The sequence below is a fragment of the Cloeon dipterum genome, chromosome 4 (genome assembly GCF_949628265.1).
Source record: "Cloeon dipterum chromosome 4, ieCloDipt1.1, whole genome shotgun sequence".
In the NCBI taxonomy this organism is placed as follows: domain Eukaryota; kingdom Metazoa; phylum Arthropoda; class Insecta; order Ephemeroptera; family Baetidae; genus Cloeon; species Cloeon dipterum.
This window is the reverse complement of record NC_088789.1, coordinates 6,200,201-6,221,409: the sequence shown is the minus strand read 5'-3', so window position 1 is coordinate 6,221,409 and position 21,209 is coordinate 6,200,201. Positions and strand designations below refer to the sequence as shown.

The window sequence follows — 21,209 nt, the reverse complement described above, 5'->3', positions numbered from 1 at the left end:
TTTTATTGAACCAAAACAAAGGTAATAACCTTGGTATTGGTATTGTACTCTATTCAACCCGGGTTAAAAGATTTTAACCCCCTTGGCCTTTGATTGATTGAAATGGCTTCACCCTTTCATTATTTACAAAAGAACACAAATATATTAAATGGTTTGTTTATTTCACACAGTACGTCTTTGACAAGCGTATAAGAATTAAGCGAGCTATTTTTCAAAGGGGTGACTGCTGTTCTATAATGGGTTTCTCTTTGTTCTATGGATTGGACGGTATGGTTTGAAATATTTCCCAAGGTTAAGGAATGTGATAGGATATTACTTAAAGAAATAAGAGACATAAAAGGAACCGACTATCCTCATACCCTAAAAATAATCAAACCTTTTGAAATCAGCATTTTTGACTTGATTTTGTTTTTGTTTTCAGGGTAACCACTATGGCCTAAAAGATTCAACGGCGGTGGCCGATGTGGCCTGGTCGAGCGGGCTGCAGCCTACGACCAGCTATTACCATCCATACGACACTTCCCTCGCCTACGCGTGAGTAACCAGATCTCTCTCTTATTCTCTGCCCTGTTTTGTTTTATCCGCGCATTTCGCTCTCGCCTCTTAATATATTTATCACATAGAAAAGAAATCTGCGCCCCCGCTGCAATTTCTGGCAGCTTCGTAATAAATAAATAAATCCACCGTCAGACGAGGAGTCGTGTTTCGCGCGCGCCGAATTTATGCTGACTTGAATGAATGGTGTGTGTGTGTCTCTCTCGCCTAATGCGACCGAAGGAACATATACGCAATAAATATGAGGCGAAATAAATAAACCGAGACGCCGATGCTAATAAGGCTTGCGGAATTTACGACGGGGAGTTTCAAATTGAAATCAAATGAGGCCGCTGCACAAACAGCCAGGCCTCGATCACTTAATTTGGCAAAACAAATCCTCGGCTCGCCGCCCTTGGAGGCCTCCCCCGGCTTTGCTAACTCACTCTCCGCGCGCGCACTATACACTATCAGTCAGCCTGAATGGAATTGTCAAGTGTTTTAATAAGGGGGTGGAATGCATCGCCCGAGTCCGCTGGGAGCGCAAAGTGTTTGCCAAAGTCAAACTGCCGCTGCTATTTTCACCCCTATCGCGAGGGTGCACGTTCGTCGCGCGGGGGATGCACACACACACACACACACACACACATTGCTGATGATAATGACGCCCTGAAATGTATCCCACGCGCTTTTAGCGCGCGACTGAAATCTGCCGTGGGATTAACCCTCGGCGTGACGTCACTTTAATCTGCATTTCGGGGGGAGGGGCTGCGACGCTATTCCGCCAGCAGGTGCTCCAGCCCCGCCGCTGCCACCGCGCCCTGCATGCCCGTACGTATATGCCGATTGCCGGCCGGAAAATCAATGGGACGCGAAATTCGGAGGAATTACACGATCGAATTTATACGATTTCACCCTTTCGTGCGAGCCGGGCTGCGCGCATTGGCATCGGTTTTAATGGCTCTTCGGGTGAAATTTTAGACGCGCGCGTATAAATAATGAAATGAGCGGGCTCATTTGCTGCTGACGCGCAAATGGTTTAATCCTTGATGCAGAGAAGCCCTCGAAGGCTGATCTGCTGCGATCAGGGGCTCGATTTTCATGTGCGCCAGTGACTGGGTAATATGCGGGCTGTGACATTGAAATGGCGCGATTAATATGCACGCGCCGCGACAACCAGCGCTTGATTTATGTCGCGCAATCGCAAAGTGCGGACGGAATGCTAATTGGATTTCAAAATGAGAAGCGAATCGGCAGATTGTGGATGCTGGATTTAAAAATTATACCTTTCTGCTACTTGACACCGTGCGGTGCTCGTTAACTGTGCTGTAAATATCTCGAGTTCCTTCAAAATTAAATTAATAAAATTTACATATTTATTGGTTTACAAGTGTAACCATATTTCAAATTTTACTCCCGATTTGATAGCTGATGCGTTGCATTACCATCATCCAAACGATTAAGAAAAGGAAATTGAAAAATATCAATCCCCACTAAATAAATTTGTTTTTGCCCCATAATAAAATGTAAAGTTTATTTGATGAATAGTTTAAAGGGATGACACTCCGACGAAATTCAGTCATTGATTTGGAAATAATTGTGAGCCAATTATATATGTTACGTAAAAACAAACCATCCAAATTTCAGAACGCAGTTTTAAAAAATAGTTCATCAAGATTCCTAATCGATTTTAATCTAATTAAGCCAGGAATTTGAAGGCAAACTACTTGGACACGCCTTCCTCTCGTTATCAGCTCTGCATATTTTAGGGAAAATTCACTTGAGCAATTAAGAAGCAATTTGCAATCACGTATCATGTAAATCCTCATTAAAAATGAACGCTAATGCACGCCGATAAGGCTGTGGAATGCGTTTTGAGTGTAAAATACACTCGAAACGTGATAAAAGAACACGCCAGATAATTTTTATCGACGCGCAGAACAACCCTCTCGACGGCATTTACAAAACCACAGCGCTCGTTCACTCTCGATTAATCTTGTTTGAGCACTTTCTGTATAAAAAAGAATCTCTCCGCCCCTGATTAAACACGCCGGTGGCTCGTCGGCCGCTCGTGCCATTCGGGAGGGAGCGAGCGAGAAAATTTTCCGGAATAATCTACTGAAGAGCGACACTCAAAACAAAAGGCCGCCGCCACTGCCGCCGGAGAGCGAAAAAGATGTGCGCGCGGGAGGAAAAGTTTGCGGTTTATGCGCGCGGAGGCAAAGGAAAAAGTTTCGCCGGCTGACACTTAAGAGCATTGCCAGGGAAAGAGCAGCGGGTAGTTTTATTTAAAAGCGGCGTCGACTAGAACATCTCGTAAAATATGCCGTTTCCCTTCCTTCCGCCTACAACGCACACACACACACACACGTTGCAAGACAAAATGGCCTGTGTACATATTGATTGCGAAAGCAGCAGCTAGAGCACCCGGCTTTATGGATGTAGGCAGGGGGAGGAACACGAACACACATCCCTGGCGCGCACCGAAGCAGGGATCATCCCAAAAGGACGAGACTGGCCGATAGAGGCTTTATTTCCTTCTAGTTATTATCCTTTGTTTTATCAGACATTAAACTTGCTGAGCGATTTCCAAGAAAAACAGCCGGATTTCCGCAAATTGGAAGCGTTTGCTTTTTTCCTTGGGGTCACCGGTAGTTTGACACGATATATCATCTTTAGAAACACGCAGCAAGAAACAGATTTCTTGTTTTTAACGCGTTTCTGTGAGAATTTCCTACAAGGGTGCTAATTAAGTTTTAGCAGATTTTCGCGAATGCTTGTTTCCATGAACATAAATTCAAAGATAAACACAATGAAAAGTTCTCTCAAGCCGCGACAAACTCCATCATTCTGTATGTTAGGTGTCTCCGATGTAAGCAGATAAAAGTATCCTCTTAAATGCCGAGCAAAATTGCTTGTTTGCCGTTTAATTATTTAATTACAGACGAACAGAGCTAAACGCATCGCTCCGCTCGTTAATTGTCCCCGAAAGAGCAATTCTTGTTCTACACAACACATCTCTGCATGTGCTGTGCATGCGTCTCTCCGTGTTTTTGCCGCTTTTTCGCGCACCGACTTCCGGCCGGAGAGAATCCAGCCGTTTTTTTGTTTCATTTTACGATTTTTACACACACATTTTCGGCCATTTCACCTGCTGCGGCCAGGAGCAGCGCACGGTCTCTCGCGTGACTTTCTCGCGGATCGGCGCAGCACATGCCGGTCACCCGACACCCGCTCGCATCCGCACCACCACGCAGGGCGCATGTAATGTTTACAGTTTAATGGCCTTTCTTTATTAGACGCGCTGGCCGAACCTGCAGCAAACAAACTTGCAACCCTTTTATGGGACGCGAAATTTGCCTGAAACTTTTCCGGCGGGATGCTCACAAAAAACTATCCGCGTCCGCGCACCCCTCGCGCCGTGCGCGGAGAGGGAGGATTTATTATCTGCTGCACCTTTGTCTTTTTTGCGTTCGCTTTTTATCGAGTTGTTAATTAATAATCCGCAGCGAAAGTTAGCGCGAGTGTTGGTGGCGGCTCACGCGGAGATGATAAAACTAATAAAGAACGCCTTGCGTGCCGCTCTCATTAATTACCGCACGCGGGCTGTAAAAAGTTAAAGGTTTCACACTTGCTTCTTCTTCTTCTATTTTGCCCGGCTTTTCGCTCTCTCGTCGCTCTCATGATAATGCAGGTGTTTTAATTTTCTCACTGGCTGGCTGGGCAGGCTGGCTCGCTGGCTGGCAGCTCGGCCATTCCCTTTTTCATAAAGCTGGATTGGAAAGTGTCTTCGTTAGGCAGTTGTCTGCGCCGAGAGCCGTTTCTGAAGGCTGAATTTTGTTATCTCGCTCGCTCGCTCAACAGCCAGCCAGCCAGCACCTTTAGAACCGGTTTACTAGTTTGTGCCTGCTGCGACGCCGCTCGATCGCTGCACCTCCAAGCTGCCTGCACGTTAGGCAGTCCCGCACAACAATCCGCTCCGTCGCTTTTGTAACAACTGCTTTCGTAACAATAAATTGGCTCCTAGATCGGACCGATAATTTATTTTGGCACTCTCGTGTCAAGCAGTCACTCTGAGCAATCATATGATTAAAGACGTCAACTCTGTCGATTGCGGATTGCTGGAGCGGATTTACGACTTTTAATTTTCCTCATTCGCAGTGGAAAATTGCCGTCGTGATTTCATCCATGTTGAACAAATGCGACACGGTGCAAAATAATTACACTACTTCTTGTTCGACAAATCCCCTCATTCAAATTGCGCGATAAGACCGGCAATTGGCAAATAGGTTACACGCTGCTGCATTTGTTAGTTGGCAACGCATGCATGTTGTGAATGTTAGCGGCGTATATGCGCAGTAGGCGCCAATCAAGTGCATAGTGTGTGTGTCGTTGGCAGTGCGGCCGGCAAGTGTTGCCAAGCAACCGTCGCATTTTCCTCGTACTGTGCGTCGGTCGGTCCGTGTGGAGTATAGAGAGAGAGAGAGGGAAATATCGAACATATGCATCACTCAGCCAACACAACACCCCCTGCTCTCAGGGGATGTTAAAGACGGAAGTATCTCAAGAGGTTTGTTTTGTGCCATATTGAGATTTCAATTTAATATTGAAATCTAAGTGTTTTTCAATATGGTTTTTGAACAATTAAATTTAAAATTTTGCTATCATTTATTTTTTCATTTCCTAAGATAAATTAAAGTTACAAAAAGCAGGCAAAATAAATCGTCATAAAATTATGGATAAAAAATAGCAATAAACCCAAAGAAAAAAATAATGCAACTGATTATAAATTTTTGGGCGCATTAGTTTGCTTAAAAATCACCTAGAATCCTAGAATAAGATTATTTATAAGTATCTTAATCAAGGATTAGGTATGCTACTTTGGTATAATTTAAGATGGAAAATTCCTGATGGATAACAATAAATATGCAGATTCTAAATTCAAAAGAGAAGCAAAAAAAGTTTCAAAGTAAAAACATAGCACGGATTGTTCCTGGTTTATCCTTCGGCAAAGCGTGACGCTGACTTCTCGTCCCGACCTTTATCAATTCATTCAAAATTAGCTATAAAGAGCGGCCCAATCGAGCTTGATTACAGCATCTGTTTCCTGTTTTCGAGTTTGTGCGCGGAGTAATGAAAAGGTCTGGGCTTTTTTACTGGGCACTCAGCCTGAGTGGAAAACACATGCAATCACATGGCCGCCGGCTGAAATTACCGCGCGCGTCGTGAAAATTTATCTCTCGCCTCTTTTCCACTACTTTCTTATTCAGCAGCCATAGAATTTTCAAGCACGGAGGAAAATTCGCGCAGTGTGTCTGGCTGGCGGTGTTTCTGGCCGGCGCCGCGCACTTAAAATTCCGAGGCTGCACCGCGAGCCGCCGAGTCGCCATGGCAACCGTTTGGAAAAGAGAGAGGAAAATAAAGAGCACGTGGATTTAGAGCGAGTTTATTTTCCCATAAAACGTGTTGCAATATAACTTTGTTGTAAGGCAGGGGCTGCGAATAAAAGAGGAAAAGCGCCGAGGCACCGTGCGCGCGCGTGTGCAGTGCGAATTTCACTGCTGAATATTGTCCGCGCGCACAGCACACACTCACACTCATCCTATAAACATTTACAATGCCGCATACAAACGTGATGAGACTATTATTATTTCATGCTGCTGCGATTCGCAGATTGCGTGTCGTGCGCGACGGCTGCCGCGACCGGCACAGTGTGAAAAAATCGGGAAAATTGTGCACCGCCGCGCCTCCTGTTGATGCTCATCGCTATATGGTCAGCGCAGGTGGCACCACGCCAGAATCAAATAAAAATTTATATACGGTAAAGCTGGAAATTTCTAAGCCAATCAACACTCCCCTGCGACTACATTTTCCACAAAATCTAGGTTATATTTGCAAGGAAACAAGTTGTCCATTTGCGTGAAACCGATCCTTGGGGAGTGAAACTCACACCTCTTTGCACAGTCTCGATGATCCTCCTTTGCGGCTTATAATCTGTTATAAGCAGCGTTTAATTCCAAAATAAACACCACTATAATGCTGCTTCTTCTCATTCCCGATTCTCGACCGCGCCTCAAACACCCATAAATTCTGCTTAAATTCTCATTTAAAAAAGCAGGTTTCATCGCCTCATTGTTATCTCCTTCTCGGATGGGATTTAAATAAGGCTGGCTGCAGCTGGGCCGCGTGATTTGCTGGCGAGAATGAAGGAAAACGAGAAAAGAGTCGAGAGATAGATAAGGACGCTGCAAACGTGGAGGTGAGAACAAGCGAGTCTCTGCTTTTTTGATGGTACACTCGAGACAAGCGGCTTCATGCTCGGACTCGAGTTATGTCACTCCGGCGACGGGCACTGCAAACCAATTGAAATAAATAAGTAAATATAAATACACACACGACGAGAGACTGCGAAACGAGAACAACACGATAAAACTGATTCCTGTATTTTATTTTATAGTGCGCAGTTAATTGACAAATTGCGAAAGATTCTTATAAATATATACTGACACGCAGATTTATATTAATCCTAGCTCTGACATGCCGTAATTCCTTTTCAAAGCTGAATTTAAATAAATGACAGTTTTTAAGATACAGATTGTTTAAGGCTATCATTTTATTTAAAGTTGAAGAGATGAAGCAAAAGAGGCTGTCACGAAATAAATTTTGAGCCAAGAAAATTTGTAGCTGTTTCAAATATAAATAAATGTTTAGCTTTCTTTTATTCTTGACAAAGTTAAAATAATTTTTTGCAAATTTCCATATTTCCTTAGATTAATTAGATAAAATATTTCACATTCTGACCGACACCGCACAAACAATTTACAGATTTGAGTCATTATTGGCAGGGGTTGTTACCACTGGTGTTTGAAAAGTTTAGCAATTTAGTTAGAAATTTATTGTATCGTTGGAATCAATCAAACATCGCTCCTTACTCCGAGAATTTTTCTCCGCAGCTCATTTTGAACAAGATGAGAGAATTAAATTCTTCCAACAAGCAGTTGGTCCTACACCTTAAAAGTAAAAATTTCAAATCTGTTAGACAGTATAGATGATGTAGTCTTGAAAATTCCTCGAGTATTGGGAAATTTTTAAGAAAGGGCTCTAATCGATCTCCCTTGGGAAACCGAAGTTTGGAAATGACTCACGACGTCACTTAGAATGCAGAATTTCTGAAGGTGTGACCCAACGTTGATTTTTTGCCCGCGATCCTGACCTATAGCTGTCTCCCCGGCTTTTATCTGTCGGCACGCATCGGTATTTTGTGCGCGGCGCAGGCGAAAATTGCAGACTGAAAAGATCGACACCAGTAAGCGTTTGTTGTGTTTTGTGCGCGAGTGTGTGGAGTTGGCGCGCGCGATAGCGTCTCTCGAGAAGGCAACAGCATTTCTTTTCACAGGTGCGACTCCTTTTTGCCCGCACTCAATGAAAGGAGATCACACTGCAGATAACACCCAGAGCAGCCGCGCTATTTACACAAATAAAGTTTATCCATCACACCCAGCGCGGCCATTGATACGGCCGTTTTTGTACGCAAATAATATCGCAGCGCAAAAAAATTGGCCCTTTCAACGCGCCGCGCGCGGCGCTCAATGAAATCACAGCGAGTCATCTCGCGGACGAGCAGCGCGGTGAATGGAAGAAACATTTATACACAGCGAGCGAATTAATTCAATGAAAATCGGCGAGCGTGGGTGAAATGGTGGGAAAAGTGGCCTTTCTCTGTTTGGCTCCCCTCTCGCTCTCTCGTGGAAAGATTAACTCGGGCGAGTTCATCATTAAGTCCTCTCGCAGCCGCCGCTCAATATTATAGTATAAGGAAGCAGCCCTTCACACAGCAGCAGCAGAGGGATGTGCCGAGCAAATAGATTAGAGTGGCCTCACTTATTTCTCTCGTTCTCTCTCTCTCTCTCTCTCTCTCTCTCTCTCTCTTTCTCTCTCTCTCAGCGAGGGCTGTTGAGTTGGCAATTTAGACGTTTGTGTACCGCTCCCGGAGCCAGCTTGAAATTAGTTACTTTTATCTGGAGGAAGTAAATCTCAAGCGACGAATTAATTAACAAAGAAACAAGAATTGCAATCCCGGCAGTTGAGAGGGTATGTTTAAAAGTAAAGCAGCACCTTTAATACTCGTCGGCGGAGTTACAGGGGTGCGCGCAGAAAATTGGATATTTATACGCGTGCACGGCAGCAGCGGCGGCGGCAGTAAATTTCTTTTTCATTTCAATAAACCTTCAACGGAGCATGTTAGACTCAATCAAAATGAAATATGCTAGAATAAAAGGCTGCAGCCAGGGCAATAATGTATGTAAAGGCGTTCGCTCGAGACGCGCGCCGGCGAATTTGCTTGCTCGCGAACACAAATCATCGAGCGAGAGAAAGAGAGGAGAGCGAGAGCCCGCCGTACCGCCGTCTTTTTGATATAAAAGCTGTTAAAATGGGATTGGGAACAGCTGCTACATCAGAATTGTGCCGAACCAGGGAGTGTGTGTGTGTGTGTGAGAGAGAGAGAGAGAGAGAGAGAGAAGAGCAAAGTGCCCATGAATCGGGTTCTCTCCGTTTCTCCGGCGGGCCGCTTTGCGAAAATACACACACTACTTGAGTGCACCCCGCGCGTATATAGTGGCGGCAGTTTTCACGAGGGTGCGCAGGCGAGTGAAAAAGAGAAGAAATCCGAGCCTTCTCTCTTTTCTCATTCAAAAGATATTTTCGCCAATGCCGGAGAGAAGTTTGTCCTTGTGCCGCCTGTTGCTCCACATTTTCCGAGATGCAAATATTGTTTCTTTTTATCCATCTCGCACGGCGCGCCGCGTCAAAAGTATTTTTACCAAATAAATAATGTGCTGAAATCGCGTGTGTGCACGATTGATATTTATTCCCGCGGGCCTTTCTTTCTCTCATTCCGGCGCTGAGTGGCAGACTCCCGGGAATCGAGCCAATATGCGAGCAAGGCATATACACATCCGCCCTTAAGTGCTTAATGTTTGGATGAAAAATAACCGACTGCTTGATATTCACATTGGTCCATTTTTATTGCGTATTCTGCATCTTTCGCTTGAAATAAATTAAGAATCATTGAATTTCCTACATGAATTTAAAATTACTAGAAAATTGAACCTCCCTTTGAGTGTGCTATTCTTCTCATTTGTGTCGTAAAAATTAAATAATTATTTGCGATATTATTTTAAAGCCGATACTATACTGCAAAAATCTATTTGGCAGCCTGCAATGGAGTAAACGGAAAATTTTTCCCCAAACTTTGCGCAAAACCATAAGCAGAATTATATGCGACATTGAAACTTTTTAAAATAGGCAGATGAAATTTTATTCTTTTGATTTATTGTAGGAGGGAGTATGTTCTATTGCGTTCCAGCAATACATTATTAGTGTGTAAACTACTGTAAACCGTATTCTATGGTCTGTGATCTGCAGTCAGCTCTGCGGTTAGATTTTTTTCAGAGGTTAATTACTGCAGACATGCAAGAATATTTCCTCTTTAATTGTTCATTCTGGCCGTTTGTAAAAATTTTCTCACTTGCTCGTTTTACTTCATTTTTGAAATAGTGGGCAGCTGTTCATAAATATTGTATAGTTCTGGCCATAATTTCGGCGGATTGTTGGCTAACGCATGGGTATAATTGCTGATGTACTCTATTTTTTGCTTGGTCGGCCGGTTGTGGAAATTTTGGCATGGCTGCTTACACTTTTATGACGCCATAAGTCAATTAGAGGCAAGGCTGCGGCCTTTTCCACCGCACAATTCATTCATCTTTCTATTAAAAACGGGCACAACAGCCAGCCAGTACCTCTCTCCCACACACAAAGTGCATGTGCGCGCGGACGGGAAAGTAGGGAAAGTCGTTGAAATCTGTGTGTGTGACAGTATGTGCTGCTGCTGCTGTGAGCGCAAGGGCTGAAATATATTAAGTAAGAGAGAGTCGGCCGTGATAAATGGAGCCATGCATCACCCCTGCCAGCGGCCTGCACAGCGCGCAACCCCAGCGTAAAAGCGGCCGACCGACCAGTACTGAACCTTCCAAACACCAAAATCTGCTCAAATTTTCGCTCGAATTTTAACGTCAAACTGGAATATGGCTATAATGACAAGAAGCTGATCCAATTTTTTTATATATATAATATGCTCTGCTGTGCAGCCAAAATGTACAAGTTGATGATTCATCGGAATTGGTTGAAAAATAATAATATATAAATACTATAAAATCGAAACCCACCCCTTGGATTACCAAACCGATTCAATCCCGGAAAATGTATATAGCTTTGCCATTCGGCGCCATCGCAGTGTCTGCCTGCGGAACAAAAATAAAGGCGAATAAATTTTTGAGCGCGTTCACCTGTCCAAAACGTCGATTGCGGGCGCTGCTGGGTCGGCACGGTCGGCGGTGGGTGCACGGGGGTTGATTGATTCGCGCGCGCGGCGGGTGTTTCGCGAAATGGCACGCACGCCAGGCCAATGATGGATGGATTTGGGAGCCGCAGTGACGTCACACCTGCCCGCTGATCAAGCAGGGGTGCCAGCGAATTTCATTCCCCGACGCACGCACAATGGTGCGCACTTTCAGCAGCCAGCACAGACCGGCGGCTAGGGGTTGATGTGGGCAGTGCGTAGAGCCGCACGCGATGCGGCCAACCGCGCTGCTGCAGATAAAATACAGATGATGCGACGCCCGCCTGCTTTCACCGAGCCTTTCAAATATGCAAACACACCAGTGCCAAGTTGAATTTCCAGTGCAGGCAACAATGGGCTCTGAATTAGAATATCGTCAGCTCGCTGGGGGTTTCTAGGACAGATAACTGCGAATTAATTTAATCGAGAGAGCGCATTTGAATTTTACAACGATCCGTTAGACAGCCTTTAGTGGTTTCCATTAATATTTTGAAAAACAAACGCATCAAAGGTAATGCAATTTGTCACCAAGCGCGGATAAAAAATACTGATAAATCGATGTCCTCTCATTGCCAGCGGAGGGAGCGGATAAAAATATACGATTCCGTCCTGCACGTGTAGTGATTTATGGCTAATCAAAGGGAAATAAGACCGAGGTGGTTCGAATGGGTGGAGCTAACGCTCTTCGTAGTTCGTAGTCGTTGTCGTGTACAAATAAAGTGAAAAAGCGAAGTAGTGAGCGTCCGACTGTAGCTAGGCCTCTCTCTCTCTCTCTCTCTCTCTCTCTCTCTCTCTCTCTCTCTCTCTCTCTCTCTCTCTCTCTCTCTACACACACACACACACACACGCTCGTCGTTTATTTTATGCTGGATCTTGCCACGTCTGCATTCACAAGTTACAAGAGAGAGGCGGGACAAATAAAGCTTCAGCCGCTCGGCGCTAATAAAATCCGAAAGAAGACAAACGCACTTTATTATTAGACAGACAGACACACCCTTTGACATCATCCCTCTCGCCGGCGTAAATGAAAAGATCCGCCGGCCGCTTTTTATTGCACTTACGCGCGAAAAAGCGTCTGGCGAGGATAAAAGACGAATGCCAAATCGAATTACCTTGCTCTCTCTTTGTTTCCAACGCCTCTCTGCCTTGGGTTTGGTCACCAAGCAAATTATTATTATTATTATTATTATTAACTCAAAGTAAACAGACTGGAGCATGACAACAATTACGAACAAAACTTTGTCATTGATTGCAGGTATCCTGGCGGATATGACTTGGCGGCGCGGCGCAAAAATGCGACCCGCGAGAGCACGGCCACCCTCAAGTCATGGCTTAATGAGCACAAGAAGAACCCGTACCCGACCAAGGGCGAGAAAATCATGCTAGCCATCATCACGAAGATGACCCTGACGCAGGTATCCACGTGGTTCGCGAACGCGCGGCGGCGACTTAAGAAGGAGAACAAGATGACTTGGGAGCCAAAGAACAAGACGGACGACGATGACGACGCTCTCGCGTCCGACGGCGACGAGGACATCAAGGACAACAGACAGCCGATGCGAGGCATGGACCATAAAATGGAAGAAAAAGGTTGGAGAATATTTTCGTTTTCTTGCATTATTTATTTTAAAAATATTGTTCGGGATACGTCTCTGCCGTGGCCAAGAAAATTTTCTGCAGCCGTTCAGTATTTTCTTTTGTTTATTTATTGTTCTGCGCTTATCTCTTTCGAGACGGGCGACAACCTGATATTGCGCAAAAATTAAAACTGAAAACTGTCACAAAAGAATCGTAAACAAATAGTTACATTTTCCGCGTCGTAAAATCTACTTTCTGGTAAACCTGGGCACTTTCAGGACCATTTGCAGTCGAGGAATATATACTGTAAATGTTTGAAGAGGGTGTTTTCCAACCCTCTGTGGAGCTTTACCCTTTTCTGAGAAATAAATTTCAGTCGGCTGCATGGCACGCCGAGCAGTCGTGCAGCTTTTTCTGCTGGCGCTCGCAACCCTCAACGGCGCAGCAGCCAGCGGGAAGCTTTCTCTTCAATATTCATCGCCCTCTCTAATTTCCATTTACCACACTCTAACGCCGGCTCGCTCTTTCTCTCGCTCCCTCTCATTCAAGTGCCACTTAATTCGGAATTCTATTCAGAGTCGTCCGCACCGGCTAGATTACACAGCGGCAACCCTTAGGGCTGTAAAACTTTGCGGAAAACAAATCCCGGTGATCTGCGTGAAATTAAATTTCAGAGACGCCGCGCGGCGGAACAAGAGTTTAACTCGGAAACACTCGCAGATTAAGCGCCAGAGTGACGTTCTCGCTTTGCTCTTTGCCTTTTTGACAGAAAATCGAACCCGGATAGTATCTTTGAAACGGATTCGTGTGCATTTCCCCTACACGCGACGCAAGTGGAGGAAAAAACTTGGCTTCTTTTACGTGTAGATTAAAAATCATCTGCGCGCTCGAAGTATTCGAACAGCGAATTAATGCCAATTTTTATTAGCATAGTGAGCATCTGCATCAAGATTTGCGTGGCGCGCTCTTTCTCTCGGCGAATGATTTATTCCAGGCCGGGCCCTTGGGCCTGTAACCACACACGTTGGTTGTAAAAGGAATATCTAAATTAGAACCCTGGCGCGGTGATCTGATAAACGCGGTGAAAACCGTGCGCTCTTCTTGTGCTGCTGCTGCTGCTGCGTTTGCTGATAATGACAATTACTGGGCGCATTAATGCGGTGCCGAGCGCGCGGTAGCATGCGCGCTACATTTTTCAGCAGAATCCGAGATGAGGTGGCGAGATGAGCTACTGTGTCTGCGCTCTCTCGCGCTCTCGACCGGGTTCACGGCCACTCTCCGAATTCGAGCGTCCGCTACATTTGTAGGGAGTTTCCTGTTCCGAATTTTGGCAGAGGGTTGTTCAAGGTTAGCCTCTTGGTTTCCTATATGTGTTGTTTGTGCGATTGCTCCGTCGGGGTTGTAACTCTATCGCCTGGAAGTGGCGCGCAGGAAATGCTCGCAGGGGTTCAATCAAGCAAACGCCGCCACCACCGCGCCAATCTTGCAAGGTCAAAGTCAAAAGTGGGTGTTTTCAATTTAAACAAAACAGACACAAATCAGACACAAACGAAGCGCGCGGCCGGCGCTGAAATTCACGTAGGAGCGATCTGAGGCAATAACTCGGATTTTATTGTCCAGCTTTGCGAACGCCGACAGTAAGGAGCACGCAGAGTTCTTTCGGCAAATCGCCACGCCGCGTGTGTAAACCGATGCAGTTCAGAGAGGGTGTCTCAAGGTTAATGAGCGGTCTGTGAACGGGCCTCTCTTTCTAGTGGTCACTGATATCCGTTACACGTTGCGGTTGCACGCTCAGCAGCATATGCTAAACTGCGATTAAACTCCATCCTCTGCCAAAAACAATGTCGTGCGATGCTTTACCGAAAAAAACACTTCTGCGCGCAGAAGAAACATACTCGGGATTTATTTTTGTCGTTGCATTCCGATTGACCAATATTTCTGCTTTATTCACTTAAATAATATATGTTTTTAAATTGTTACTGTGTAGTGGAATGATACATCCGCAGCTTTTAACGATTCCAACTGAAGGGCAGGGCTAGCTCATAGCTATAAACATTTCTTTAGTTGATTTATATATTTCATTTAAGCTATTATTTGCATTTCTCGCGGTCATTATTTATTTAAAGTTCGAGAAAAAGTTCATTATTTGGCATCAGAGTTTAGAATCTGGAATAGTAATTATAATTTACATGTTTGACTGTTCTTAGTCCTTGCTAGTGCTGTGAAATTTAGACGATTAGGAGTTATAGGTAATTTTCAATAATAAATTATTAGCGTGGACCATGAGCAGCATAAGGAAAAGGCTCCCTAATTTAAGCAGAGGCGCCAATGTGTTAGGTTAACTTTAATTGAGCTAGTAAAAATAATAAATAACAAGAATAATATGCATTTTGCCATACAAAAATTGTCGTGCCTCACAATTTTCAGGCGTAATTAATTTATTTTACCAGTTGTTGGAGGATGCCAATGAAGGCAGAAAGTATATACGAAAATGTCAATTTTTCAGCTGAATTTAAATGCAGCAACCTTTTTTGGTGTGAATTTTCGAGCTGTTTTTTTTCGTATAACTTCAGTGCAGGAATTTTGTCATAAAGCTCATGAGGTAATAAAAACTGCTTGCTATACTCATCGGGGAAGCTATCAAGTGGAAATTTATTTTTAAATATCTCTATAATAATAAATCTAGATGTTACTTATTATCATCTCATCTCCATAAATTAATCCATAATATAGGAGAACGATTATAGTTTTACATATTTTCTAAGTAGTCGCCAATTTTTGCCAGAAATCCTTGTGTGCTAACAGGAATCGCATGGGTGTGTGTGTTTCAGGTGCCCTTATGATGGCGCAGCACCACCTGCATCACCTGCACATTAAGCCAGAGATGGGGTCGATGATGCTGGGCGACGAGGACGAGGACGACCCGCAGAAGCCGCTGATGCTAAAGGACGAGGTGAAGAGCGACTGCGGCGTTCCGATCCCGGCGACCAAGCCCAAAATTTGGTCGTTGGCGGACACGGCCGCGTGCAAGACGCCACCTCCGACGATGCAGCTGTCGTCACAGCCATGGTTGCCACCGAGCAACAACAGCTTCGCGCTGCCTGCCTCGATCAGTCCGTCGGCGGCGACGGCACCCTACTCGCGCTACAACCTCCTCTCGGGGGGCTACTCGGGGGCGGCGGCCGGGGGCCACTCGGCGTGCTCGGTCGGCGCATCGGGGTTTCCCGAGGTGCAGACAGACACGCCGCCGCAGACGCCGCCCAACATGAAGCTGCCCCCGGGCGGCGGCAACAGCAGTGGCTTCGGGGGCCAGCCCCAGCACCCGTCGCAACACCAGCACCACCACATGCAGCAGCAGCCACCCCCTCAGCCCCCCGGCACCCACCCTCACCCCCAGCAGCAGCAGCCGCAGCAGCCCCCGTCGGCCCAGCAGTTCATCCAGACGAGCTATGGGTCCTACATTGGCCACATGACCTCGTCCCACGCTAAGGACAGGACGAAGGACGCGATGGGCTACCACTCGCAGCACCACATGATAATGAACGGTGCCGCTCCCGCCAACGTGCAGGGCGCCGCCACCGAGGGGTCCACGGCCTTCAAACCCTTTTACAAAAGGTCAGTTTACATTTAAAGAATATTCTGCGAAACCCGCAATTAAACTTGAGTCAAACTTGAATATTTATTGGCGCAGTCTATTTTTTATAGAAGTTTAATGAACTTTAAAAATACTAAACTAATTTGGAAGTCCTTGTTTTTTGGAAAAAATTCAGAGAAAATGTTTAAACGAGGAAAAAGATTTTAGGACCAAGGATTTAGCCAAATCAAAAGCAATTTTACAAATTTAGAAATAGAAGTCACAAAAAACATAAAATAAATATTCAAATTATGAGAAAAAAATTATAAATAGGTAAAAATCGGGATGTAGAAACTATTCTGCTCTCCTCATATATGCATATTTTTAAGTCAAACAATTTAAAGCGAACCGTAAAACAAGTTTGCTTATGCAGATCATCTCAAGTGCATAAAAAACTGATCATAAAACTGCATTTTTAACTCATCTTCAAAAATTATGCTCATCATCCTTTCACTCAAGCGTTAACTGAAACTAAATAACCTTCTTCATATTTTAAAAACAATTATTCTAACCTAGCTTTTAAGTTTTTTTGTTGGCATAAGTAATTTGTCAACTAGCATCCTGACACGGAACAATTTATTTTCAAGATTGTAAAGTTTACCAGGCTGCGGATGAATCGGGAGCAAATTTAATTGGTCAACTGCGCGACAAGTTTTCCGCTCGAGTATGATCGCAGCCGGCGGCCCGTTTTGCTTGCAAACTTTGAGCAAAACATCACACGCCGCAAGAGCAGGCAAACTTTGGGGGAACTTTTGGCTCGGCGGCCGTAATTTGCGCCGCGGGCCCTTATGCAAAACACGAGTTGGCCCGCAAAAAAAGATAAGCGGCGCTCAATAGCAAATTAACGAGGCCTGATAAGCGGCGGCACAGCTCCCGGGGCGGCGGCCAATTTGCCCTGCGCTCTACGAATTTTAATATTTTAACCGTGTACGCTTCGGTTTTAGATTTCAGCGGCTGGTAAACACTTTGTTTATCTGACCGTGCTGCCAGGGTGGGGGCCTAACGAATTCTGGGCCGACAGGTTTAATGACAATAATTGTAATCGGTGCTCTCATTATGTTCACAGTGCGCATCCGCTGAGCGGCTATGTGTCTCCTGTGTAGCTGGTGCGAGCAAGCGACTCGTCCCATCAGCCCGGCGTCTCCGTCTCCGGCCAGAGGTAAGAAAAAACAAATTCCAGCCGCATGCATTATATTACACATACAAATTACCCGATATTAGACCGAGCTGCCCGGCGGCGCGATTTCATGGAAATTGGGTGTTGACAGCCGAAAAGAGCTCGTTCCAGCCTCATTTCGGATTCCCGCGCCCTCCGGCCCCGCCGCGGCCGCCGATAAGGGAAATAACAGTTATTAATTGATTCCTGAATTCCGGCTGGCTTGAATTTTTAATTTTTCCTTTTTTCATTTCGCAAAGATGGACGCGCAGATAGCGTGCGGCCATAAATTAAAGCAAAGTGCTGATAGAAACGTCTAGCGGCGCGAGAACAGGGCAAAAACAAAACTCGTCGCCTCTCGGCGCTTATTATCTGCATGAGTGTGTGTGTATAGTTTTTCGCGTTTTCATTCATGCGCTGCTATCTCGGCTCAGGCAAAAAGACCTCTAGTGCGAGTGAAACTTCCATAATATTTTATATCATACCACGTGAGACTGTTTCTTATACATATCCACCGGGCTGACAGTGACAAATCACCGCAGATACCCATCAGAGAACCTGTTAAAAAATAAATTTCCAGTCGAGAAGAAAGAGAGAAAGAAAGAACGGACGAAAATATAAATGCGCATGGAGGCCGGTGTTGGCTGGCCGAGGAAAAAATTATGGCGTGTAATGATAATTGACAATATGAGGATTTGTCACTGGCGAGGTGTTTGATAATAAATTTTAATGACAGATTCGTATTTATAAACAAAGGCACGTCAAAGTTCTAGCACTTCATTTGTTATTGGGCGGGAACCGGTTTTTCTGACGTGCACACTGAAAGAAAGCTGCTGCTGCTGCTGCCACACCGACCAAATCTCCGTCGTAGTGAAAGAAACACGGCCGAACGTAAAAATCATTTAAATAAATAAAGCGAGGACTTATCTAACGGCCGGTGTCGCGATTTGAAATTCTAATTCGGCTGATATAAAGTTGTTCACCGATCGACCCGAGAGCGTTTCGTCCTGATACACTCGAAATATTTATTGAAAATTGAGTTTTCGGCCTAAACGCTTTTAACGAGATAAAAGTGTGCGTTTATCCCGGCCCGTTGGCCGCTCTCATTGTGTGTGTATGTACAAATTTCGTGGCGAAAACCTGCTGCCGAAGCTTGCTTTAATAACCGTAATTTTTGTGCGTCCGCGTTTTGGGTGCTTTTACGTCAAATTACGAGCGAGAGTGTACACTCGGCGCGGCTATCTGGACAATTACACAGGCCTGCTATTAGTATTTTATGTGTGCTTTGCGTCCGCTACTTATTAAACGCTGGCTGGGCTGGCTGGCGTAATCAAAGAACCCTCTCGGAGAGCTCAACAAGCCTCAAATTATAGCCTGCGAGCCCGCTCATCAAATCGATGCTCGAGCAAACAAAATTATGCCGTACTTAAGTGATAAAACAGTTGTTTATTATAATTGCCCGTGTTTTGTTTTCGGGCTAGTAAGCAAATAATTGTGTCGAATTTGGAGAGAGCCGATAATGACGAAATAGTTTGCCTTGGGTATTAATTTTTGCCTCCGTTTTGTTGCAGATGCCGCAGCCGCTGAGGAGGATTGTTTTTGTTACACGGAGTGAACAGTGAACTCATTTTTGCTACAAATCTTTGCATAATGGACGTGAGTTTATCTTGTTTTCTGGTGGTGTATAGTCCAAGACTGAAACGTGAATTTTATTGATTCGTTCTCGAATGATCGCGCGTGTTGTAAACTTTTAAGTTGTATATGAGCTGAAAAAATGATGAATTGTTATGTATAACTCCCTCGTCCCATCATCAAAGCTAATTCTCTCGACTTCATCGGTGGAAAACTTACTAATTGCTGTAATTAATGTCATCCTTTTCCGTGACACTTTAGTAAAAGAAATGTTTTGAAACATTACATACATCTGTAAAATTGCGTTTTGTACACAGAGATTTTAAAGGGCCAATCGCCTGCTGGTGTAAAAATCGTCTGACCTCACGTCGGTACAGGTCAAAATGTGCTCGGTAATTTTTCAAGACTTAATTTTGTGATGAAAACTCCTAAACAATGTAAAGCTCATTTGATTTACAATTTTATTTGAATAAAATCTTTTATAAACGATAAACATATCAAAAATATTTTTTTTCGTCTGCCCATTTTTTTAATTTTTTAACACATTTAATTTACAGGAATTGAGAGCACGATTTCAAATTTTAGTCCTGCCGACTTTTTCGAGAGTTGTTCTCCGCCAGCAAGGCAAGCTACGATAAGCGTTTCCTTTCGGCTTGCAAAAGTTATTATTTGAAATTTTATTATTTTATCAAGTGTATGTGTTGTGTTTGTTGATTGATCATCGGAGTTTGCATTTATTTAACTGTGATAAACGGTAAAACTGTACAGACGAAAATCCTACAACAGCTGAAAATCCAACTTCTGCGATGGAGACAGATTTTCTTTTTCCGAAAACGCAATCCGCAATTTACGCCCTGAGATGAGAAAGTGTAATACTTAAACAGGAAGTAAGTGACAGTGCAAATTAAGGTTAATTATATGATAAAAAAAACTATTTATTGTTTTCCATTGTCAATATACATACATGTGAAGTTACTGATTAAATAATATGCGTGTGCGGGGAAAAAAATTGGAGCTCTTTTTTAATGTACAACTCAATGTTTCACTGGTGCATTCTCCGCAATTTATTTGTGTTTTTAAAATCTGAATTGACGCCGAAAAAGAACGAAACGAACGCCTACTCTGATTGTATATATGGGTAAAATGTGTGAATGACGAGGAGAAATTATGTAAGGACTAAAACTAACGAGGCAAGATGTAAATGTAGTATGTAAGTGCATCAGCAGTAATAATTTTATCTCTCGATTCATTCATCCATTGCTACTCCTACACTACACACACGAACAGAAAACACTGAGATGCTCTGTATTATTATTATTATTATCTTCATTCATCGCTGCAAAATAAATAAGTGAAATCTATATATAGTACGAGAATAAAAAGACATAAACGAGCAAAAAGCGACACACAGCCTGGTTTTATTTATTTTCTCTGCCTGCGCGCACATATACACATACTCACTCGACGGAAAATAAAAAGAGTCCCCGCGCCGCCCTCTGGCAGAATAAATTAACCCAAAAATAAGACGACTTATGCGCCGCGTACCTGCTGCGGAATATATTACGTTAGGTTTTGGGAAACATTTATTATTTCCAGCTTTGTTTTACGCGGTTGACATTTGAAATTTATAATATTGGCCGCGCGCCGTGTGGAGAGCTATATTTTAAACGTGTCTGTCGTGCGTGGTGCCTCTATGCCCCTCGTATGCAAATCAAATAACCATAGGCGAAACGCACGCTCATTCGCCCTGGCGCTCTCGCTCCAACTCCTCGCGTTGCCCATTGTTCTGCCCCGAGCTAAAACTTCGCAAAAAATCGGAAAAAGTTTTAATCGCCATAGGATTTTTACCAGCAAGCGTTTAAGTGAAACTGGTTCGAATTTTAATTTTTTGCTCAGGTTAAATTTAATCACAATCAACATGTCTCTTGCGTTTCGATGATCAAGAGTCTGCATTAAATATTGTTTCAGTCCAAATACTCGTCACAATATTAATAATATCGATGGTCTTAAATTATTTATGATTAAATAAATATTCACATTTCAAGAGGAAATTCACTGAACATGTAAAACCTAAATTATTCGAAAAAAAATTATTTGAAATTATATTTAATTTTCAAGTAAAATTGACGAATGGTTTATAGATCATTTTTTTATTAAGTTATTTATACACAAACTGAATTACTAATAAGAACTGACATATTCTTTGACGTGACAATCTTGACTAGCCTGCTGCATCTACATCTACAAAGCCATCTTGTTTCCGATTTTCCAATGCC

The 21,209-nt window shown here is 43.9% G+C and overlaps 1 protein-coding gene across 2 annotated transcripts in view; it reads left to right on the top strand.

Moving 5' to 3' along the window:
* LOC135941785 (homeobox protein araucan-like) overlaps positions 1–20,339 on the top strand; it is a 43,657-nt gene extending 23,318 nt beyond the window's left edge. For both annotated transcript variants that reach the window (XM_065487514.1, XM_065487515.1), the window contains exons 3-7: positions 422–534; positions 12,189–12,523; positions 15,343–16,126; positions 17,212–17,304; positions 18,873–20,339. In XM_065487514.1, coding sequence (XP_065343586.1) covers positions 422–534; positions 12,189–12,523; positions 15,343–16,126; positions 17,212–17,248 — 1,269 coding nt within the window. In that variant the 3' untranslated portion in view covers positions 17,249–17,304; positions 18,873–20,339. The remainder of the gene's footprint in view (positions 1–421; positions 535–12,188; positions 12,524–15,342; positions 16,127–17,211; positions 17,305–18,872) is intronic.
* Positions 20,340–21,209: the final 870 nt, after the last annotated feature.